This window comes from Seriola dumerili, unplaced genomic scaffold, assembly GCF_002260705.1.
Source record: "Seriola dumerili isolate Sdu_G_001 unplaced genomic scaffold, Sdu_1.0 BDQW01000043.1, whole genome shotgun sequence".
NCBI lineage: Eukaryota > Metazoa > Chordata > Actinopteri > Carangiformes > Carangidae > Seriola > Seriola dumerili.
In genome coordinates this window covers 1948508-1973479 of record NW_019174298.1, presented here as the reverse complement: position 1 = coordinate 1973479, position 24972 = coordinate 1948508, and the positions used below count along the sequence as shown (strand labels likewise).

The 24972-nt window shown below is 43.3% G+C and overlaps 1 protein-coding gene across 1 annotated transcript in view; it reads left to right on the top strand.

The window, feature by feature from the left end:
* plxnd1 (plexin D1) overlaps positions 1–24972 on the top strand; it is a 60190-nt gene that overhangs the window by 25166 nt on the left and 10052 nt on the right. The window contains exons 13-27 of the mRNA XM_022739224.1: positions 3464–3609; positions 7842–7947; positions 9397–9536; positions 9983–10162; positions 10616–10700; positions 11231–11500; positions 14688–14837; positions 17698–17812; positions 18460–18567; positions 20228–20340; positions 21453–21557; positions 22688–22818; positions 23882–24080; positions 24183–24329; positions 24506–24662. Coding sequence (XP_022594945.1) covers positions 3464–3609; positions 7842–7947; positions 9397–9536; positions 9983–10162; positions 10616–10700; positions 11231–11500; positions 14688–14837; positions 17698–17812; positions 18460–18567; positions 20228–20340; positions 21453–21557; positions 22688–22818; positions 23882–24080; positions 24183–24329; positions 24506–24662 — 2152 coding nt within the window. The remainder of the gene's footprint in view (positions 1–3463; positions 3610–7841; positions 7948–9396; positions 9537–9982; positions 10163–10615; positions 10701–11230; positions 11501–14687; positions 14838–17697; positions 17813–18459; positions 18568–20227; positions 20341–21452; positions 21558–22687; positions 22819–23881; positions 24081–24182; positions 24330–24505; positions 24663–24972) is intronic.

The window sequence follows — 24972 nt, the reverse complement described above, 5'->3', positions numbered from 1 at the left end:
GTGCCCCCAAGCCCTGTCTGTCCAGTGTCAGCTGCTGAGGGAATGTTTGTATAGAGTCTCATTAAGGCAGTTGACTCAGTAATAACACTAACACTCACTTAGCCATAGGCCTCTGGGGAAACAGCTGAGTTGAGCTGCAATCACTCAGGACGGCATGAGAAACACCTTCTGTCCTGTGTGACTACAGTATGCGTGTAAACTGTTTGGTTTTGGGTTTGAAAACTACATGTGTAGAGCCCTTTGTGTAGAAAACCACAGAAACTAAAAGAAAGCAAATAAGAACCAGGAGGGATTTTTAGATATGTGACCACAATAAGAGCAAAAACCACAATGCTTAAAGGAATTAAGGAGTGTTAATCTTACACAGGATCTGACCGCGGTCACGTCAAAATGGTCATCATGATTACCGGCAAGGCCTTTCTTTAAACTGTTTATGGAACTCATTTGCATGATCTTATTCATCTGTTTGTCCACATGTAACGGGAGTGTGTTTAAAGCTGTCCTCCTTGTCTTTTCTGCTGCTACCGAACTTTATACCAGCGCAGCTACAGTAGGCGGTCATGGGAAGCACGGCTCACATGAGACCCAGTCGGCCTCAACTTCCTGTAGATAAAACCTGGTCAGCCCATGAGAATAAGCGAGCAGAACAAAGCAGGCGGACACACACACACACACACACACACACACACACACCACACAGGCCCACAATCTGTCACACAAATAGGCCATATTGAAGCATTCATGATTATCCCTCATTCTTTGTAGCTGTCAGCATACTGTGACTAACAGGATGCTCTGTGAGAGTCTAACTTATGTGGACTTCTTACGTGACTGAAGTTAGCTGGGCTGAGATGCCGTATGCGTGGGTAGACTATTGTTGCAATTCTCTCTCCCTCCTCTCTCTCCAACACACACACACACACACACACACACACACACACACACACACACACACACACCCACCGGTTCTCTCAGGAGAACGGGTTGCAGAAAGGATACTGGGGCTGTGGTTCTGTGGAGTGTGTGATGCAATGCTTTGGCAGCCATGTTTTCCCAGAGAATCCACAGGGGTTAGAGCCTGAGTACTTGGGCTTACGGAGGAATAGATTCACACAACCCTAAACATTTACACACACATACCGCAGCAGCTCTTTGTTGTATAGTCCTGGCGACTGTGTGTACGGCTTAGATGATGAAACATGCTTCTCTTGCTCTGCATTGTCACATACAGTCTCTATCACGAGGTACTAGCACCAGAATGTCAATAATATGGAGGAGGATTTCATTATTCCCTAAACTTTGCTGCATACCACCTAATTGTGAAAAATGTTTTATATTCCATGCATTGACGTAGGACAATGGAGACATTCATTATCTCTGTAGGCCCTTTATTCTCATGTTATGTGTGGGCTGGTCCACTATTTGAAGAAAAATTGATTAGAGGTACTTCAGCATCCAAAAACAGGAACTGCCAGGGATAGTTTCTCCATGACATGAAAAAGAAAAAAGAGATCAGAGGGATCTGAGTGAGACATAAATGGTTTGGGAGAGGATGAGGATGGAGAACTAGTTGGACAGAGAAAGGGTGGAGAAGTACAGTATAGTGAGAAGCTTTTTCCTGTTTTTGTCCGCACGTCCTCCGTGATTAGTGTGATGCAGAAGAACTGGAATGAGGAGAGGAAGATGAAAGCTCTGACCTCAAAGCGATCTGTTGAGAACAAAAAAAAAAAAGAAAAAAAAAAGAAAACATATGGATTTTATCAGGTAAGTAGTTGATCTGGTGCAGGTTATATATCTGGGTATTTTTGATTTGAATACAAAAAATGTAATAGCTCCATCATTCCTTGTGGAGGTTTTTGCAGAGACACATTCACACTCTGTGATCTCCCTGTGGGCCTGGCAGAGTTTGTGCTGTAAATCAAGACTCTCAGACTTGTAAGAGGTGTAAATGAACAGCATGCCAGCTGATGTTGATGTCAATGCTCAATGGCACCACAGAGGCACACTAGGTGCTATAAGACGCATAGTGATAATAAATAACTCAGCCTACTGCTGAGCTCTGTAGAGAGGGTGGGTGCTTTTGTGTGTTTGTCTGCCATTCTCTGTGTGCATACATGCTCACACATGCATTTGTGAGCTGTTTGTACATGTGTATGCAAGAACGTGGGTATGTGTTTTTGTCACTGGAAGTATATGTAGTGTAAGTGGTGTAAAGTAGGTACAGGGTGGTCACACTTAATATCCAAAAGCTCACCATAACCATAAAAACAATGACATCATTTCCTATGGTGTAGATCGCACAGAAATACTGTAAGTAATGGGTTGGGCTCCAACAGTTTGTTTTCACACGATATTAAAAGTAATACATTCTTTCTTTCCTTAACCACCTCCACATTTAGCTGGAATATATATGGTTTATTTATCTGCACTGTCACTCTTTTCAGGCTTCAAATTATCTGGATGCAGAGCCTCTCACCTAGACGAAACAGAAATGCTGTTTTCATTCTTAAGCTCAGTTTCTGATAGAGCCGGAGCCAGGCTAATAACACAGAGGGGTCACAGTGACCTCAGCTCAGCCGGGGGGGGGGTCATTCAGAAAAGCATGCACGCTGCTGGGCCAGCTATGCAACAGTGGCAAGATGATGGTTGATTGCTTCTGTCTGTGCGTCGGAGATGCTATCTCTAAAGCTGTGTTTCCGTGGTGATTGGAGAGGTGACGGTCCTCTCCTTTCTTTCTGTTGCATCCGAATGGAAAGTTAAGAGACCAAAGGCGGGGGCTGAAATGGCGCGTGAGAGTATGCCTCTTAACAACAACAGAAATGGGACTAAGGAATTTGACAGAGCAGACACAGGAAAACAGATGAAAGGGAATAGGACTGTGAATTAATTCTCCTATTGAGGCCTTGCTCTCTCACTGCCACCATCAGCGTTCACCCTCCTCTCGACACTCAGTTCCCTAAATTGCCTCCCCACTCATCCACCTTTCTGCTGTGCTCTCCACCATGCCTCTCCAGCCCTCACTCTCTCACTCTGTCTGTCTCTTGTGGGATGTGAAGGGGGCTCTTAGGCTGCTCTTTATTTGCATGTGCTGTAGAGGATTAGAGGCTGAAGAGTCTCAGACTGGCACAGTTAAGAGTCTGCTTTGTGTGTGTGTTTGTGTGTGTGTGTGTGTGTGTGTGTGTGTATATATACCTAAACCATGTGTCTATTCAATTAGATCTCAGTCTTCAGCAGGAGTACACTTCCACTTGTCCTTATCTCTCTGTGTGCCACACTCCATGTCAGCATCAGAGACAGCATCTCTACATTCTCTTAATTCTCTGTCATGTGTGTTATCACCTGTCATTAGTCTGGTGTTTTTAGGAAGGTAATCTACTTTTAAGCTCTCATTTATTGTGCACATTACAGGGTTTTCACAGGCTTTTCTTTCTCCCTGCTCATTACTTCACTCCTTCTTTCTCAGATCTTCCCCTCGAGGGGGCCAGTGGAAGGAGGCACCCTGCTGACAATAGAGGGAAGGAACCTGGGCCGGAGGGCTGGAGCAGTGAAGGTCTTTATTGGAGATGTGCCATGTATTCTCCTGCCTGAGCTCTACACTGTATCTGTAGAGTAAGTATTACAACATATGGCTGAATTATGATTCGCAGGTCTGTGTCAGTGTTTGCCAAAGCACAGCAGAGTGCTGACACCTTTTTTCTTCTACACTGTCAAAATGAAATGAAAGTATAGGACATACATCAATACCATTTATATTTAAAACCCTGTTAAAATATGCAAGTATGCCTCAGCTAGGACTGCTGGGATGATAGCTAACAAAGACCTGTTGTCATGGCAACCTGACATGCTTTCAAGCAGGTGAATGTTCAGGTGGACAGCAGGAAGAGACTGAGACTATGAGTGCAAGTGAATGAAAGATTTGTCACAGTTAATAAACCTTAAAGAAGTCCTGACATGAGCAGTTCATCTCAGCCACGAGCACAGTGTGAAACCAGACCTGAGCCAGTGAAACTAAGACTCAGATCAGACAGCACAGTGAGATCTACGTGACTTATTACATTTAATGGGAGTGAGCTGTCCCACGCTAGAATGACTTACCGGTCAGGAAAAGCATGAAAAAAGTTAATGGTTTAAAAAAGTTCGGTAACTGCTGCAAAATTTGAAACACTTGTAATATATTGGTGTTAAAGTATATTTAGAATAGCTGATTGTGAGCCAAAGATACTTTTCAGTTTGTAACTGACAAGCTTTCATCTAAAGAAAACCCCAAGAAAAAACACCTTTATATAAATTATTAAACTTCCTCTCACAAGTCATTGTCACAGATCATTAGTAGAATCCACCTCTTATATGTCCACCAGTCTTGAAAATAGTCAGTCTTCCCGTGGTTTAGTTTCATGTATTCATGAAGCTAATTTTCACAAATATTATTATGCAGCACACCTCTCATTTGAAATGACTCCATTGCCGTCCCTTCGTAACTCAGGGACCATCGCACTATCACCATGGAGACAGCAGGACCCCGCTTTGACACTGGCATAACAGAGCTCGGTGGAAGTCGGTAACTCCACAATTACATCCAAACTTCCATTCAGTATCTGCAATGTTTCTTGAATAGAACTGTTTATCTGGTCTTGCTCCACTGAAGCCAATCATTGTATTATGACCAGTTCGAGGGCGACCTGCGGGTCTTACCTGTCACTCCAGCTGCCTGACACATTCCCCTGAACCACACATGCCGAAAACAGCGAATCACATTTCACTCCAGAGGTGATCTCATCGCGTGTCGTCATTCCTCATTGGCTCTTGAGGCTGGTTGTTATGACAGCGAAGCATATCCTCATTGCAGGAAGTGGCACTGACAAATCACAACACGTCAGTGCATCTGACAGTGTCAGCACATTTGACTTACAGACGCAACGCACAAACACACGAAGACGCATACATGTTTCTACTTCTATCCATGTTGGGACCTCTTTGATTGATTTGATTAGATTTGATCCTGTTAACGTGAACCCTTTACATTCAACCTTAACATTTAATGTTATTGTTCTTTAAATAATTAAGTTTAAACTAACCTTATGTATACCACATTCCTAAAGACACTAAAGACACACTAGGATTGGATGAAATAACCCTGTTTCCCAAAAATATCCTCATTCAGAAGATCTAGATTCAAACTGGCTGTCTCACAAATGCCAAACACACACACACACACTCACCAGCGTACACACACACACACACACACACACACACACACACACACACTCACACACACACGCACGCACACACACACACACACGTGTTCATATGACCTCATTTTCGAGGGCTGTTGAGACAGGTGTCTGCTCGTGTGCTGAGAGGTGAAAGTTCACATCTGCATGCCAAAAGGAAAATGTGCAGCACTGAAGAGACGGTGCTCCACTCGCTCGGTGTCAACATTTTAATTAATGGCACAGTCAGTCCAGGCACACCTCATTTACTGGAGTACTTCTCTGGATATTTGGCTCACATCCTCCAGACTGCCCTCTCTATCATTTTAATATGAGCCTTGAGTGGCCTTCGCACTGTCCACTTAGCAGAACCTAGACAACAATCACATCCAAACACACAGACTTCATTGTTGATGATCCTCATCATCCACTCGAGGGAAATGATCACAGGCATATCAGTTCTAGCCAAAGTACTGCCCTCTGAAACCCATAATATCTCCACAGTCAGGCTGTGCTGGAATGTGGAGCAGGGGTCAGTCCGGGCTCTGTCAGTTCCTACTTTGAGTCTGCCTGTCCTTTGACTGGGATCACACTGCATCAACATCACATTCAGCTCACACACACATACACAAACCAGGGTGTGCATGCCCTGAGTCTTAAAAAACAATGAATTCTGTTTCCTCAAAAAAAAAAAGCCTTAGAAGGTATTAAAATATCTTAAATTTCATTCACAAAAGTCTTTTTGTATGTTTTTGTATTTGATTGCCAACCACTGTCACTACTGTTTAATACAGTCATTGTCTCATACTGTCAAAGTCAAATGAATTAATAATTTTTAATTGGTTAATACATCCATTTTCTTCCACTTATGTGGCTAAAAGTCTGGTTAATTTGATTATTAATTGTATCATTAGGAATTATTGGTATACACTGCTTTGGAATACTGTGAATGAATAAAAAATGTGATATAGTAATAAATAATTATAGGCCGTATTGTCCCCTCTGGTTTTCCATTGTACTTTCCTCTCATACTTTGGTGTGATTGAGAGACGGGTATTAAATTACTCTATGGCATCAAAAAGGTCTTAAAAAGTCTTTTATTTGGTGAACTGCAGAAACCCTGATACACCCAGCTTATGTGCACTGTTTAAATGCTACAGATGCCAACATAGCTTTTATCTGCTGATAAGCCTTTGTCTGTGCTCTTCAAGAAATATTGCTTTTATGTTTGTCAGAATAATCCTCAACGTTATGGCTCAATAACAGATATCATATAATATGATGTATTGTTTTGAAAACTGATTGATTCTCAGCCTGAATCCAGTTTGGCCTGAAGCAAGCCTAAAGGTTTAGGGTGACTCAGGCTTCTATTTCTTTTATTTCCCTCAGGCTTGAATCTGTGAATAGTCATGTTTCATTTTATTTAGCCTTTTTCTTTCTTTCTACTCCAAATCAGAGCATGTAAAATGATGTGTTTTCTTCAAACAGGTGCATGTCTGCCCTCATGGCACGTAACTGACAGGACTGTAATTTGAATGTAACGACATTCTTTACCTGATGCTCCTGTAATTAATGAGCAGGAATGTAGACCCTGCCATCAACAGATGGCTGGTACTGCTGGTACTTTATTTGAGAATATTTTCAACAGCTATTCAGGCTTATAAAGAAAAAATCTGCGATTTAATAAGGCTCATTAAATTCTGCAGTGACTCGGGCTTGGGTTCACTTACCGATCGAAATACAAGTCGGCCTGTGTAGAATAAGACCTGACATTTAAGAGCACACTCAGATACAGCTTTCTCCCTGGTCTCAGCCTGACCCCAGCCGAGCCCAAACGTGTCCAGCCCAGCCTCATCTCACCGTATGTCCTGCCAGGTCCTCCTACATAAAACACAGCTCCTGCGCTTATGTAAACGATTCCACAATTCCTCTGTCAATCATCTGATCACTAGCTGAGAATTTATAACCACTGTATCACCAGGCACCTGACTAAATAAACCGACAGCGCGTCAAGCTGGACAGGGATCATGTAAGGTGATAAAGTTTGTGTGTGTGTGTGTGTGTGTATGCGTGTCCCCGCTGAGTACATTTATCCCAGTGAGGCCCCAGAACAGTAGATCCCTGTGCCGTGGTACACCACCGTGTCATTAATATGAGACGTCCCTGTAGAGCATGCACTGATGACACAAGGCTTAATCACAGCCAGGAGGCAAGAGAACAAGCCTCAGCAGCCGCTTAATCTCCTCTGTGGTTAGACACATCTGGTCTGAGGAGCTTTGAACTTTACAATCTCCTAATATCTGATATCGCAAGGCTTTATTGGATTCCATATGTAAATGCAATATGGTTTGATGAATTAGTTCATAACCACCATTCTTCAAGTTTAATTATGTGTCTTTGTTTAGCAGTCATGATGAAGATCTCCTCCGTCTTTATATTGGTTCCTCTCACTTGTAATTTGAGTTGAGCAACCCCTTTTTAACTCCTGTTTATTAAAATTATAAGATGCATTTTGAATGTTTTTTTTTCCCCCACTGTCGTTGTTTGGATTTTTTTTTTTATTGGCTGATCTGTGGTGATCGTGTTTTGACAGCCCAACACGGCGTTCACACTCTTTTTTAAATTCCCCAGGCTGGTGTGTGTCACAGGGAGGTCTGCACATGGCAGGACAGATATTGTCCAAGTGGACGTGGATCAGAGTTGGACGGGGACATCAAAGGAGAGCTTCTCATACTTAGTGAGTATTCTCCAGACATCTACCCTCCTGCTGATCTTTGCTTTCAGTTCTTTCTGTCTCTCCCTCTACATTCTTCTTCTTCTACACTCTCTTGTTCCTTGTTCCCCACTGGGAGAGCCTTCCCAAGTGTGTCAGTTGAGTGTTAACAGATGCGTTTTATGATTCAGAGGAATGCGAGTGTGTGGGAATCTTCAAACGTTCAGCTGAGCTGCAACTAAGCACCATTGTCATTCTGCTCTTGCTGCCAGCAAAAACAAATATGGCGATTGTTGGAATGTCCCCTTGCACTGAATTCATCACTGGTCGAGGCAAGCTAGCCAGCATTGTGTTAACTGACCTCGACCCACACAGTCTCCCATTGGATTAAGAGTATTCAGCGGGTGGAAATACCCATGTAAGCGCTTTGTTTCTTTTTGTTTATAGACAAAGAGTTTTTCATAATTCGGTGCTGGAAAAGTTTATCATTTGAGTGGCTTCTAACAGCAGCTCTGCCTGTGAGTCATCCCACAGAGAAATTACCTCAATCATGAAGCCCTTCTTGACACATGAGGATGAAGAAAATCCAGAACAACAAACATTATGTCGGACTGTTGTGGGAACTCCTCTTGGGCTTCCTTATCCAACCCCTGAGATGCTCAGTGTGAGAGAGGTTTTTTACTGCTGGGTTTTGAGGGGAAGATGTGGGAGAAAGGGAAAACAGATTCGGAGACAGGATATGTGCCTCTACTGCATCTCCTTCCTCAAACCTTTAGACGGAAACATCTGCCTCCTAACGCCCACTCTGACACACAAACACACAATAGGTCTCCTCCATCCGTGCGTGCTGAGGAAGTGAATCCTGTCAGTGAGGATAAGAAGTTTCCCTTGAGGCGAGGTTCATGGCGGGGATAGAAAGTTCGGAAGGAGCGGGAATGCTGATGCTGGTTGCTGCAGAGCCGGACAGGGCTATTCATCTTCGCCTGAGGAGCCTTTGTGTGTATCTATGTGTATCTGTGTTTATCTGTGTGTGTGTGTGTGTGTGTGTGTGTGTGCGCGCTTATATGTGGTTGTATGTGCATGTAAGACTGCGTGCATGCAGTTTTTCATGTGTATGCATGAACATTATTGCTTCTTACCCGCAGTATAGCTGTCCTGCAAGCTTGGGCCCAAAGGCCTGTTGGCTTCAACACCACTATAACATACTGCAGCGTGGGCTGTCTTCACAGTTTTCTTCACTAATTTACTGTTATAGTCAGCAGCTGTCTCAGCCAATCTGTAAAGACGAGATATCTGAACCTCAAAGGATGAGGAAAGATTTTATTCGGTGTCAAGAGAAGCATCACAGAGCATAAAACACAGTCTAAGTAAGCTTGTCTTTCCCAGTGACAGAAGCTGTCAGATGTCTGGTGATGAATGTGATGTCTTGTTAGTCATGTGCTGTCTCTCTCGCTCTCTCCTTCATGTATTCAGGTCCCAAAGCTGCTGTCCATGGAGCCGAAGAAGGGCTCTCGTGCTGGAGGAACCAGAGTGACCATCATTGGGGAACACCTGGACATTGGTTCCCAGGTCAGAGTCAAGGTCAACAACACACTGGAATGCACCATCACAGAGTGAGTATGATTTCTTTTTTTAATTACCTGTAGCCAGAGTCGTATTTATATATTCATTTTGTGTTAATAGTGTTTTTACAAAGCTGACACCAAGTGCTGTAAATGTGTAGACCTAATAGGTAGATATCTAAGCTGTGCTGCTTCGTTATGCTCCACCAGCTTGAGACTTTTCTCACCAGGTCAAAATTTGAGACTTGAATGCAAACTCTTACAATCAAATCTCATCTTAGTTAAGCTCAAGTCTTGAGTCCAACCCCAGAGCAACACCTCTAGTTTAAAGTCAGTAGCTCCACCTTTAGTAAAGTGTCTTCCAAAGTGCTCGTACAAGACTCTGGAAAGCTGCACTAAACACAACTTAGATTCTAAGTGGAGACATTTTTTTTGGCTTGAGGGCATGCAAACATTACAAGATGTGCGGTTAAAATGTTTGCCTCATCTTTTTTTAGGAAAACAGATGAAACCATTGAGTGCACCATGCCTCCAGCCTTGCAGGTACACACTGACTCAGTGACAGTGTGCGTGGAGTTTGAAAACCTTCCCTGTCAGAGTGCGGAGCGTAGTACCACATACACCTACGAGAAGAACCCCACCATCAGCTACATCCACCCCAAAAAGAGCTACCTCAGGTAGGTAGAGTGCCACACACACACCACAAGCATTAAAATCACAATTTCTCAAACATCTGAAGCTGGTTGACTCTGTGGTTCCCCTCCTAGAATCACTGACATAATGCTGTCCTGATGTGCAGCATCTTCTGCCTATTGTGTTCTAAATAGCACAGCATGTATGTGAGAGAGAAGCAGCGTGTCTTTGATGACATGTGTGCAGATTTTCACTGCTGTGGCACTGCTTTGCATTATTATAAGGGCCCCTGTTTCTCTTGTTTTGGTGCTGTATCCCAAAGTATTTGCATACCAGTAGGAATTTGACACGTTTTTGTCACGGCTGAGATGTGACTCTCTGTGTGTGTGTGTGTGTGTGTGTGTGTGTGTGTGTGTGTGTGTGTGTTTGTGTTTGTGTTTGTGTTTGTGTTTGTGTTTGTGTTTGTGTATCTGTGTGTGTGTGTGTGTGTGTCACAGTGGTGGCAGGACCATCACAGTGACAGGCCAGGGTTTTGATCTGGTGCAGAGTGTCACCATGCAGGTGCTGGAAATTGGACAAACAGTGAGTCTTCAGTTACATTTGTTTCCCTTTTTACTTGATTAAACTCTTTCAGCCATATAAGCAAACATGTAAAAATAAAACATACATTTTCAACTCTACTAGCAGCCTAAAAACCTTAAAGGAATAGTTCAACATTTTGGGAAAATTGCTTATCAGTTTCTCAGCCGAGAAACAGCCTCACAACTAACCAACCCCCCATAAAACGAAAGCCTGTCATTTTTACACTTTGGTTGTTATGGGGCCTTCTAATGAGTTTTACAGGTTTCTAGGCAGGTTTTGTTACTGTAAGACAGAGCCAGGCTAGCTGTTTCCAGTCTTTATGCTGCTGCCAGCAGGTAATTATGCTTTATTTGATGAACACATAAGAGATTGGAATTAGTCCTCTCATCTAACTCTCAGCAAGAAAGCAAAAGAAAATATTTCCCAAAATGTCAAACTATTCTTTTAAGAGAGCAAATTAAATCATGTCATTAACCATCTCAAATGAAAAAAAGGAATCTTTTAAGCTGCCTTGTTTTCTCCCTCTGCAGCAGTGCACAGTTCTCTCCTCCTCCGTGATCACCTGCCTGTCGCCGGCGTCCAGCGAGTCAAAGCAAACCTCCGTACAGTTCTTCCTGAACGGAGTGCTCTACACGGGAGACAGTCCTTTCTCCTCTGACGAAGAGACAGAGGAAGAGGAGGGGGAGCCTCATAAAGGTCACTTCCTGTTGGAGTACGTGGAGGACCCTCAGTTCTTCACCGCCAATAAGGAGAAGCTGATTAAACACCACCCTGGAGAGCCACTGACACTCATCATTAACGTGAGTGACACTGCTGAGACAGGAAGTTTAGATTAGTGCTTCAGTGATATGTTGGTCTGCTGATAAGGCGAGCAAACATTCATTTCCTCTCTACTAGAAAATTGTCTGTTTCCTCCATCTCCAGATGGATGGCTATACTGCTGTGTTATTGATTACATATGAAATGTATTTTACACAACATGTTGATCAGATTCAACACAAATGTGCAGTAATAGTTTGCAATAGTGTTAGGGTTGAATCATACATGAATCAAGAATTTAATCTGCATTCATAATATCAGATCTTTTTGAATTACTTATAGAGACTCTCCAGATAAATAACCTAAAATAAACTCAAAAAAAGAAGGTTAAAGAACTGATGTTTGGTCAGGTAGATTACACTACATACTATTTACTATATAGCTAAGTAAATACCTCAGTACTTTTTTGGGGACGAGATAACGATTGAGTAAGACCAAGACTCTACCGCCATGATAGCAGCCCTGTGACGCTGTGCCGAGACACAGCTGTGCTTTGTGGTAAATGCCAACAAGCTAAGTGGCTCACAGTGATAATGCTAACATGCTGATGTGCACCAGGTAATATTTACTATGTTCAGCATTTTAGCTTTGCATGTTACCATGCTAACATTTGCGTTTGTAATTAGCACTGAACACAAAGTACAGTTGAGGATGATGGGACTGTCATTAGTTATTTGGTCATAAACCAATCGTCAATCTTAACAATACAATCATCAGTTAAAACTGGCTATTAACAACCTCAGCTTTCACAAACCTGCGTTCAAATTCTACATAGAATAAATGACGGGATTTTCTAAAGCTTGCATGTTCCTTGGCTGAAAAGGCAGCACTGCTGTAAACTGACTCCCCCCACTGTGAACAGCAGACAGGGCTTAATGTTTCTTTATTCATATTCACATAAACCACAGGCATATAAAACACATCAAAGGTGTTGATTTCTGTTGGGGGTCTGAGGGGGTTGGAGGGCGCGATGGCAGCTCAGTGGGAGGTCCTATGTTCCTGTGTTCTGGCTGATCTAAGCACCTGTCTGCCTGGATTCGTCACCCTAAAGGCCTACCGGCTGTGACACCATACGACAGGCACATGCTAACAGCACAGACAGGGAAATTTGAACATAATGCAGCTTCCTCTTTCTGTGTTTGTGTGTGTCAGGATGAGGCCCCTGCAGGAATCGCTGCCTCAGCCTGTCTACATGGGCGACTTGTGTGTTGTTTCCTGTTTTCTTTTGGCTGGTGGATTCCACTCATGGTGGACCTGAAGGGAGGGGGGGGGGGGGCTGGAGAGAGAATGAATGTGTTTGTTTAATAGGGAAGCTTGTTAGTGAGCCAGATCCTATATTAAGGACGTGAGCTGGAATGTGGGTGGGTTTTGTTTGCTTTCATCCTGTTTTGGCCTTTAGATTTCATTGTTTTGGTCCAATAAGTTTAAGTGTGAAACTGCTGCGTTGTATACGGGTGTTATACAGTGTATTTTACAATATGTTCAAACACCTTTTTTTATAATAGTTTTTACATGTCTTTGTGTCTGTATGTGTGTATTGCATATGTGGATGCATGTGTGTGTGTGTGTGTGTGTGTTTGTGTTTTGTCTATGTTAGGAAGCATTTGTTGACAGAGACCCAGGGGGTGGCATCCTGCAGTAGGGACAGGACAGGGCCCCAAGGGTGTAATCAAAGCAAGGAAGCACACTGGGGATAAACACACACACATACACACACGCAAACAGTTCCTCATTTTTCATTCTTATATTAAAGGGAAATTACAGTTGCATATAAATTGTGTCTTGTATTCATAGTTTAGACCATCATTCCTATTGGTAAAAACAACATCATACGCTCCAAGTTAATTGCAGAAATCAGGGAATGCTTCAACATTGCTAAAAAGAAGAGAAAAGTAAAGAAATACAAGCAGTCGCATGAGCAGACAAGTTGTGGACCAAACCCCAGGCTAGCCAACTTTATTCAGAAGAGAAAACAAAAGGGAGTGGTAAATTATTATCCAAAACGTCTGTTTTAAACATCTGTCTGTCGTATTCAAATAAAAGGCTTTAGAAAACCTGGCTGAAACTAAATTCATAATAACATAATAATAACAACCTGGATGATCATCTGTCTGCTCACGTCTCTTTGGGGGGGGGGGCCACAATGTTATCACAGCTGACTGAAAACTATTCAAAATAAATAAGACTTTATTAGTCATAAACCAAAATTTCCCTTCTAATGATTAATATGACTGTCCTTTAAAATAAACATTTGGTCAGCATACTACTGTGTTATAGCCTCACGTTCTGTCACTAAATGTAATTTGGAGACTTGCCAATTAGAAATCCATAGAGACTTGATGCTATTGACATTAAAGGGACATTTCAACAATTTAGTGTCGATAGTTTGGGGACGTACAAAAAAATTGAAGCAGTGGAGGCGGAGATATCCTGACATTTAGTCTCTAGTATGAGTCAAGCTCCTAAAACTCTTCTACATCAACCATAATGCAACATAATGCCATTTTCATGAAATCTTTCCTGTGTCTTTCAAACTCCATGCCCACAAAGCTGGCTTTCTATTAAATCTGTAGTGTCCGAGCCAAATCCTTGATAACCCTTATGATATCACTGTGGCATCATCAGGGTCGTCTTTGGCTCTAGAGGGCAGTTGTTTTAACAGGCTCAGTTGGGCTACAGTAAGTCACTAAAGACTTTAATTAAACCAGCTCTCAGCAGTGAGAAGCAGGCCTTGGATTGACACAGGACAGAGTTGGGCTGATAAAAGAGGCCATGCAGCTTATTCCAACAGGCTCCTGTAAAGGCCCTGAGAATGTTATTTTGGGCAGCGGCAGGGATGACTGTCAGCAAGTTTGTTTGTAGAAACTTCCCTGGCCATGTGAGAGAGGCAGCAGGAAAGTTTGCTGCTTTAAGCTGAACTCTAGCCCAAACTGGATGAGATTTCTGCTGGCTTCCTCTGTGTGACAGCTGTGTGACACGCCTGCCACAGCTCGGTTTCCATATGAGCATGAGCGTGTGTCAGCGTGTATACAAGAGTGTGTCTGCACATATGTAAGGCTTAAAGCTGCTGTGTTCTTTATGAATGTTATCTGTGCCTGTTCAAAGCAGGCCCCTCTGGTCTCTTACCACTGACCCGCTGACGTCTGTCTTTGTTCATTTCTGGCGCAGAAAGGGCCGAGCGATCTGGAACTGGTGCCGGAGGAATACTCGGTGATGATTGGCTCCTATCCCTGTAACATCAGCTTCCATAACGACCAGCTGTTTCACTGCACTATCAATGGGCTGCTGAGCTCACGTGAGAGGGAGCTACCTGTCACGGTAAGCACACAATGTGTAAAACACCAAAGTAGAATTAAAAAAAAAAACACACACACAACCTCGTGTTAAAAATATTGCTCCTTAGACCCTGATAATTTAAGGATATCACCCATCTGTGAGCCAAACATTTAGTCAGAATCCAGACCATCTGTGATGTTCATTGAAACAGATTTAATCTGCACAGATCCACACACAGTCAGTGATTTTTGTGTGTGTCTCTCTCCCTCTCTCTCTATGTATTATGAATGGTTTCTAGTCTCTGGGCATGCCACTATGAATCAGCAGTTACTGTGGGTGGTGAGCCATCACTCTCTGCCACACTGCTACAAAAGAATAGTGAAATGTTTACCACTTACCCTTCATCTCTTTAATCCTTCCTATCAGCCCGTCTACCATCAGCGACACCATCATCTATCACGCAGACAGTATCTGCTCACGCCGAGACCCGAGTCCTCTGAGTCACTGATGATTTCCCTCCTCACTTGTGTTTTTATTTTGTCTCTGAGTTCTCTCGATAACAATACAAGGTCTTAATCAAGACATGGCCGAGCCCTGCGCAGTCCTGATAAAACCAGACACTCTCTTTCCTCTACGCACGTTTCCCATCTGTTGTTATCCTTTCTGGTGTGTTTTGATAGGGCTTTATTATGGGGAGAAAAGCATTCATCTATATTTAAATATGAGCCAGACTGTAAGTGGTTTGCTGAAATAGCTCAGAAACATATGTTAGACTCTCTCTGTCTGTCAGCTGAGTTGTACTGTAAGAAGTGTTTGCCTACTTTGACACAGAAATAGATAGAAAGCTCTTTTATGTCATCCTCTCTGTCTCTCTCTCTCTCTCTCTCTCTCTCTCCTTGTGTACCTGTGGCTCACTCTAGTAACCACCCACCGCCCTGCCTGTCTCTCAGGATGTCTGAGAATAAACCCAAGCAATTAGCAAAGACCTAAAGGCAGGGCAAGGGTCAGATGAGATGCCATAATACAAATGGGTGGGCTGCCTGCACATGAGCAGTGAGGATGATTTGTGTGCACATTTGACAGGGGCATAAATACACAGCGCATGTATATTTACCTTTGTGTCGGCACATTTGAATAAATGCATACATGTTGGGTTGTTGCATAGCTTATGGCCATTTGTGTTTCTTCACTTACTTTCGGTGGCATATCTATTTTTACATGCCTGTGTTGTGCTTGGCTCTGAAGTATAGCTGAGCTGCAGAAGTGGATGTGGGGAAGCAGTGTTTTTGTACCCCGAGCGAAACAGGAACATGGAACAATGGCATTTTCCCCTCCATTACACCAGGCCTGGCTATTGCAGTCTCTGGAAGAGGGCCTTCTCTTGCTGGTCTGGGTAAACAAATGCCTGGACCAGAGAGAGAGAGGGAATAAGAAAAGACGGAAGGAGCCCAGTGAGCCAGTTTACCCCTCAGAGTAAAACCAGTGTAAGAGGGATTTGGTCTGAGGATTGGAGGCTTTTTATCTGAGGTTCTTTTTATGAAGTATGTTCGGATTGGGGAAGGATGTGAGGAGGGACCACAGAGACCCTGCTGACTAATCAGAAGGCAGAAGTGAAAGTCCTTTTTTTGTCACATCTGGGTTACTCTGAACTGAGTGACTCCTCCAGCTCCAGCATGAGACCATTTTTCAAAACCCACAGTGTGTAATTTTCTCAGGTGTTTCTGCACCTGTGTCCATGAAAAAAAAAAGATGTTTTGTGCACTTGTGCATGTGTGCAGACACGTGGGTTCCCATTAAGAACATGTTACACTGCATGTATTTTTACACTATACAAGGAAAATACTTAATGCGTCCTCTGTCTTTCTTCATTACTGCTCTGTTTGCTTCTCCCTCAAAATGTTATTCGCTGTGTTGGCATTATCATCAGTACATTGTACATGCATAACATGTACATTTCTATATAATAATATAATTTAAAATTTCTAAGAAAAAGACAGCAAAGGGTTATATTTGACTCCAACCTATCATTTGACGATCAAGGATCCCTGCTGGTGCAATGATTCTACCTTCAGCTGAGGACATCATTTTTGACACTTACAGACCTTGAGAAAGAAATCTATACCCTTATTTTCTTTCACTTGGACTACTGTAATTCTCCTTACTATTAATAGTTAGTCACTCCCATATGTACGGTATATATACGTCTGTTGACGTATGGTACAAATCTAAATTATTCTCATACAAAACAACTACAGAGCATCACATCAAGCTGAATTTAACCATAAGTCAAATATCATTATGTACACAGTTACAGTATGATCCGGCACACAGGTATTAGCCATAGGCAGGATAGGTTTAAGCTTTGTTTGTTATGTGATTTCAGTGTGTTTTATTACTTAATTACTTAATTACTTACAACTTTTGTGTTTTGTGTGAGTTGTGTGAGTTGAGTTTTGTTTTTTGAGTCTTTTTTGTGGCAGATTTAGTTTGTAGTGTGCATAGAAGAAGTTTTTGTTCATGATATGTTGTTTTATGTAAGAAATCATGTTTTTTGTCATCTTATCAATCACTGCGACTGTACATTTGGTGCCTTGGGGTGCACCACTAATAAATAACAACCACTACTGCTACGATAAAAGCAAAAGGAATTGCTGATAAAAGTGAAATAAAAGAATATGAGGATATACACTGTTGCCCATAAAGTTTGAATAATTTTGTTTTCAGACACAATCCTGTGTTTATTCCTAATTAAATGCATTAGTAATGACTTTTGACCAGGTGCAGTGATTACATTATGTGTCCCAATTACCCAGGTGAAATGAATTCATGCATAACATTTGTTTGGCGCTAAAATAATATTGAAAAAAATATTTTATTCCTTTTTATTCCTCTCTCTTTCTAGGTGCAAGTGGGGAACTTCCGTCACACCATCGCCAAAGTGCAGCTCGGTGGAAGCGAGCTGGCCATTGTGGTATCCATTGTGGTGTGCTGCGTGCTGCTGCTGCTGTGCACTGTGGGTAGGTTGTGTACACATGCTCACCAGCAGATGATGGATGTGTGCCTGCTGTAGCGATGGATGCTCCAGATGTGAAACAGATAAAAGGAATTCGGGCGTCATAGTCTCTTGCTTCATCCCTCTACAGTGCCCGCTGCACAAAGACCTCACTGTTCCCCCCTCGCAGTGTGTGCTGTCTGTGTGCTCATGTGTGTCTGTCTGTGTGTGTGTGTGTGTGTGTGTGTGTGTGTGTGTGTGTGTGTGTGTGTGTGTGTGTGTGCAGGACAGGTGTAAGGGTGGAAATTGGTGCTAGTGTGCGTTTTCTCACATTTCCCAGCTTTGACTCTCTTCTCAGAACCTATTCACAGAGCCCTTTTGTTTTCTTCTCAGACTTTGAGTGTAACCTCACTGTTTGAATAATTTGTGCAGAAATTTTATTTTCACATCCAAAAACTTGACTTTCTACGAAAACGTTTCATTTGCATGTTCTCACAGTCTAAAACATTCATGTGCACATTTTTCACAGGCTCACAAAAAGGTTATGAGCAACCATTTTCTGAACATAATTTCATGATTCAAAATCTTTTAGACCCATTTTTCGATCCCGTTATTATGCCCTGATTCAGGATGGAAGCTATTAGTGTGATAACAGTCTTTTGTTTTTCTCAGCTCTTGTAGTTTACTGCACAAAGAGTCGGAGGGCGGAACGCTACTGGCAGAAAACTCTGCTCCAAATGGAGGAGATGGAGTCCCAGATCAGAGAGGAGATCCGTAAAGGTGTGTTTACACAAGAACACACACATGCACAGACACGAACACGCACCCTCCACTCTTCTACTATCACAGTGCTTTAGAGCACAAATGATGGTTTGTGTCAAGTGACATGAAAAGGGAAGACAAGAAGACAGAAATATTGACCACATATATTTGTGTTTGTGCACATCCATGTGTGTGTGTGTGCGTGCGTCCGCGTGCGTGCGTGCAAAATGTGTGTTTGTTTGAGATTTCTCTCTGCTATGAAGTGGGAGGGAGATACAACAGTTGACAGATTTGTGCCTAGTAAGCGTGACTCATAAAATACAGAGTCTGACAAATGATCAGTCACACACAGACACACTACGTGGCCACATCGCCTCTGCTGTGTCTACCCTACAGGAACAAGGCCTGTGTGTGTGTGTGTGTGTGTGTGTGTGTGTGTGTGTGTGTGTGTGTGTGTGTGTGTGTGCATGTGTGTGTGTGTGTGTCTAGGTCTAGGGCATTAGAGTAAAGCCGTGTGAAGGCCACTGCACGTCTGAGCACCCAGATTTATGGCGTAGAGATGCAGGGGGACGGATAGAGAAAGAGGAATGGAGGGAGGAAGCGATAGGAGCAGGAGTCAGGGCTGCGAGTCCGAGGAGAAGCAGAAGCGTGGGAGGGAGAGGAGGAGAGGAGAGGTTATTTAGTGAGAGGACGAGGATAGATTTGTGGCCGAGTTCAGGGTGAGTGTGCACAAAGCAAGGGATAGTTCTGCTGAGGGAAAAGATGTGATAAAAGCAGAAGAAGGGGGAGTGACAAACGGTGGGAAATTGACATATTCCAGGTTACAGGGATGGGAGGGATTGTCTGAAAAGTGAGGCAGAGGGGAAGTTTGGTATTCAGGCCTGCGTCTAATCAGGAGTTGATGGTGTGAACTGACTGGTGGTTTAGAGGACACTTCAGCAGGCAGGAGGATAAATAACCTGGAGGAGTGATGAAATATGTTTTAAATCCCTCAGGTCTTGTATTGCCTTCTTTCTGCACAAACACCAGTCTGGTGAAACTGGCACTGTAACCTAAATACGTCTCTCATCCTGCAACAGGAAGCACTTTTCCATAAAGGGATCTCCAGCGTCTCATTAGAGGAGAACATTATCCTCTCCAAGAACATGCTACCCAATAAAATGGCTGCAATATTAGCATGCAGATTAAACCCAGTGTGGACATGCTGATACTGTTTCTGCATGTAAACCTCAGCCTGCACACATGTTTTGGATGAGGGCCTCAGACTGGATTTGGCTGCTCTGATTTGTCGTTTGGTAAATATTTGTCTGTATGCCGTGCTGAGCTGCACAGTCTAGCAAAGAGAGAGAGAGGGAGAAAGAGGAAAAAGATCAGAGGATTAGTGTTTGGTATATTTAGTACTGAACCAGAACATGACACCAGGTCTAGGAAATTAAATGATACAATTCTGTGATTCACCTAAAATATCTTCCACTGAAATCACCCAGATTCTTTCAGATCCCACTGTAGCCTCGGAGAATTCGACGGTTATTGCATTAGCCTGTGAACAGATTTTTTTGACTCATTTTGCTAGGCAACAAATGAAGCTTGATGAGCCAGATACAATAAACCTCTGTGGTTTATAAACAATCCCACGATTTATGAGCTTTCGGTTGTTTTGTTTTGTTTGTCCTTTCAGGCTTTGCAGAGCTGCAGACGGACATGACAGACCTAACCAAGGAGTTGAATCGCAGCCAGGGCATCCCCTTTTTGGAATACAAACAGTTTGTCACACGTACCTTCTTCCCCAAGGTGAGAAACCCTATTTTTCTTCGCTATCTGATTTCGACTGGCAGTCTAACAATACCATTTTTCTCAATGGGGTTTTCTTTTTTTTCCCCCTGCATGTCCTATTTCACATTTCCCACCGCTTGTAATATGCAGGATAAAAATTCACCTTGGAACTTTTAAACATACAGTAGACGTCTAGCGAAGTCTATCTCAGTTTGGCACCCTGCTGGAGAGTTAATGTGTTCTCTATAGGTAAGCATTTTTCTGATGTGCGATCCACCCCGAAGGTAGACTGTGGATCTATCTGTGGGTGGGTGTTTTTCCACCGGTACAGACAGACACAACTCAGCGGGCTTTGTCTTCCAACCACAGGCATGGACTTTCAAGGAGACAGAACAATGGCGGGCACTGTGACAAGGAAACTTTCCCCCCTGATTTCTCAAAACACACTCTTCGCTCAGCTCACACGCCCACACAGTTTTGCAAGTGCACATGCTCTTGTGCAATCGCAGTCTCGCTGCTTTGTTGCAGTGGACACTGAACACTGTTTTTGGGTTGTGAAGGAAGTGAGTGGGGAGAGTGTTGAAAAGTTTCATAGAGGGAAACATAAATTCAGGCATTGCTGCTTTCAGTATTGTCTCTCCATAAGTTTTCTGCTAAGACAGCAAACACCCTACTCACAGTCCTTCTTGTTTTTCCACAAGAGCTTCTGCTTGTCTTAGATTACACACACACACACACACACACACACACACACACACACACACACACACACACAAAGCAGTGTTCGACAGACTTAGACACAGTTAAAAAATACAAGCCAAATGTAGCTGTCCTGAAATTACAGACTGTGTTGAAAGGCTGCCTCTTGGCTCTGGGTCAGTTTGTCTCTAAAGCCATTAAGGCTCATGACGTTTTGTGTGTCACAGTGTCATCTTCCCTTTTCATGGCCAGTCAGAGACTATTCAAGGCCTCCTCAGGAAAATTCTGCCCTTTGGTTCTAGACTGCAAATTTACTGCCAAAGTCTCAAGGACAGCTCTTTTTTGTTTTCCCTGTCTATCTGTCTTCCTGTGTTTATCACTAGAGCGGACTTTGTATCACAGTTTTTTGTGTGTGTTTATGTATGTTTCAGATGTGTTCCGATTACGAGAAGAGCCTGGTCCAGCCCGTCTATGAGAATGATGCTCTGGGCCCTCGAGCGCTGCCAGAGACCCATCCGCTTCTGCAGGACTGGCAGGTGAGGGGTTAAGCCATTAGGATGTTAGGTTAGGTTGCACTTCCTTCTGCCAGAGTGCCTTGATTTGGGTCCTTTTTTTACTCCCTTGCTTCTCAACTGGGTCACACTGAAGCTTATTAAGGCTTCACGATGGGCTTGTTGTTGATGAGGAGTAAAGAAAGGCATATTGTGCATATTTGCCTTTGTGTGCTTGTTATAATTACTGTGGAACATGTCAGTATTCTATATGTGTTTATATGCACTTTCATGCTTTTGTGTCTGTGTGGATATGTGAATGCTAATGCGTGTAATTCAGTGGCTTCTAGTGAGTGATTTTCAGCTTGTCAAACAACACGCAGCCCACGAAGTTGCGGGTTGTTGACACACTTCCCACTGGCTTTTGGACAACCAAACAGTGTGCTTTTCATTGAAATCCATCTCTAGTTGTTGTTGTTGTTGTGTGTGTGTGTAATGGAGGGGCAGACGGGAGTGAGAGTTATAAAGAGAGAGTGGGAGAGGCAACGTGCACTTTCACACACCCTCGGTGTGAATGCATGCTGAAAGTGAAAGCACTTGCATGTGTGTGTGTGCACATTAGAAAGAGAGAAAGTAACGATTGCAGCGCTAGTTTTGGGTCGGCAGCCGGGGGAGCCTGTCTAACGGTGATGAAGTGCCTTGGATCCACTTCGTCTTCCCAGGAAGTGTTTTCCAGGTCACAGCAAATAAATCTCACAGGCGGGCATTTATCTTAATGGACACCCCTGTTCTCCTTCTGTCAGGCTGCAAACCACACCATATGGCTGCAGTCCAGAGGGAAGACTCCATCACACTGCTGCTTAGTCGCACCCATAGATAGGCCATACTCATTAAGCCGACTCGGCACATTTAGAGACAATCACACACAGTCAGGGACCGGAGCATGAGATACAGATACTGTAGAGGGAACCAGAGAGGGATGTGCCCAAGGAAACAGAAGAAAAGAGCTGCGATAGAAAGATGAAGTGTTCACTAGATGGGTCACTCGAGACGAGAGGTGGTGAAATAGATTAGGGAGGGCGCAGCAGGTGTGTAATGCAGTTTAGGTGAAATCACGCGGAGAAATAACTGTTTCACACCCACCCCACCCCCTCACCCCCTCCTTCTGTCATCAGGCCACCAACACAACAAGGCCTAATATTGAGGAAGGCATCACCCTGTTCTCCACTCTTCTCAATAACAAGCACTTCCTCATCACGTTTGTCCACGCCTTGGAGCAGCAGAAGGACTTTGCAGTACGAGACAGGTAACAGCTTCAACTAGTATATGTTTGACAGTTAAACAAGTTAACAACAGAAAAATCCAGATTGACTTTACGCCATTGAACCATTAGAATTTATTTAATTGCACTAAGCACTGAGTGATGAATGTGAGAAGGAGGTTATTTTTGAGCCTGTAGTTAGCAGTGATATCCTTACATTGGATTGCATTATATTGTGGGACGACTTATAATGGATATTTTAGCAACTTTGATGTTTTGGTTCACTCTCGCCACTCTTATCAACCTGGCTGCAGCAGACTGCTGTTTTCTGTGAAGAAGCTCTGGAAGAATCCAGTGTACTGCCTGCTCAGCACCAAACTGCAGACAGTTACTATCTGTAAACAGCATTCAGCTTATATTTTGCAGGAGTTGGTGGAGAACAAAACAGAGCTAAAAGGAGAGAGAATATAGGGCCTCACACTACAGCCTCATCCCTTAAACAATCAAGCAGTCGCAATAGAAAAAAGCAAGGAGAATTTATTTATTGTAAAGCTATTGTGCTGCATGAAACTACATTATAAAATTGTCCCTATTTATTCAGTGATCAACACAATTTTTTTTTTTTTTACCTCTCATGCAAGGCTGTCAGGTTGTATTTATAGCTACTGTGTACAGCACAGCAGCATCACAACACTATCTTCACATATACTTGGTCATCTATCACTGTAGCTGCCCTGTTGTTAGGCTCCTAAAACTAGCCAGTCATTGTGGGAGTCATGAGAAATTCCAGAGGTAAGACCACATCCCTGTGCCAGCACAGCGTCAGCACTAAGTGACTGATGTAGCCTCTTTCCCCTGGATTAAAGGGGCTTTGTTAGGGAAATCCCCTCTACCTCTGGATTTAGTCACCCAGACACTCCCTGCATTAGATCAGGGCTTTATTTGGCTCTGCAGTCACAGGTGCCGTGGGGAGGACTGATTCTTGTTGTTGTTTCTGTAATGTAATTTTTTTTTTTCCTCCACTGACCACACACTGACAGAGCATGTTTGCAAAGAGTATGTTTTTGCTCATCTGTCTCCTCGGCTAATCTGTTTTCTCATCCTACAGATGCAGCCTGGCGTCTCTGCTCACCATCGCCCTCCATGGTAAACTGGAGTACTACACCAGTATAATGAAAGATCTGCTGGTGGACCTCATTGATGCTTCGGCTTCAAAGAACCCCAAACTGATGCTGCGCCGCACTGAGTCTGTTGTGGAGAAAATGCTGACCAACTGGATGTCCATCTGTATGTACAGCTACCTCAAGGTGAGGATGGAAACGGGAGAGGCTCAACAAAGTAATGAGACAGATTAGAGTAAAAATATTTACCCCAGCTGACTTTTTGACTCCACCTTTCACATTCTTCAGGAGACAGTGGGTGAGCCTTTCTTCCTGCTGCTGTGTGCAATCAAGCAGCAGATCAACAAGGGATCTATAGACGCCATCACAGGGAAGGCCCGCTACACGCTCAATGAGGAATGGCTGCTCCGCGAGAATATTGAGGCCAAGCCACAGGTCTGATATACCTCATCCTCCACACCATCAGTTTTGCTTAGCAGAGCTCAGAGGTCAATGTCAGACTTACATGTCCAATTAAGCTGACTGCTAGAAAGTTTCCATCCACATCCATTCCATCAACTTACAAATTTCTTCAAGGTATGAAATTTATTGCTCTATGTTTGCTTTCGCAGAACATCAATGTATCCTTCCAGGGCTGTGGCATGGACTCTCTGTCTGTCAGGGTCATGAACACAGACACAATCTGCCAGGTGAAGGAAAAAATCATAGAAGCCTTTTATAAAAACCTGCCATTCTCCCAGTGGCCGCGAGCCGAGGATGTAGACCTGGGTAAGAGAACATTTCCTCTGATTATTTTCATCCTCTCCCCTGCCCAACCCTCCGAGATATAGTAATCTCCTTTGCAAAAGGTCAATTCCTCTCATGAAGCTCAACTAACCTGAGGCTGCAATATAATAAATGACAGAATGCATCGAGGAGAGTGTACAGTCATAATCACAAAGAGTTATTGCTTTCAAAAGCTGTGGAGCCTGCAGAGCTGATTTGATTAATGGCCCGAGAATATTTCCACAGGTCGTGACACGGAAAGTTAGAGCACGGCTGCCCTCTGTCTCACATATATTCTTTTCCAAATTTAGGA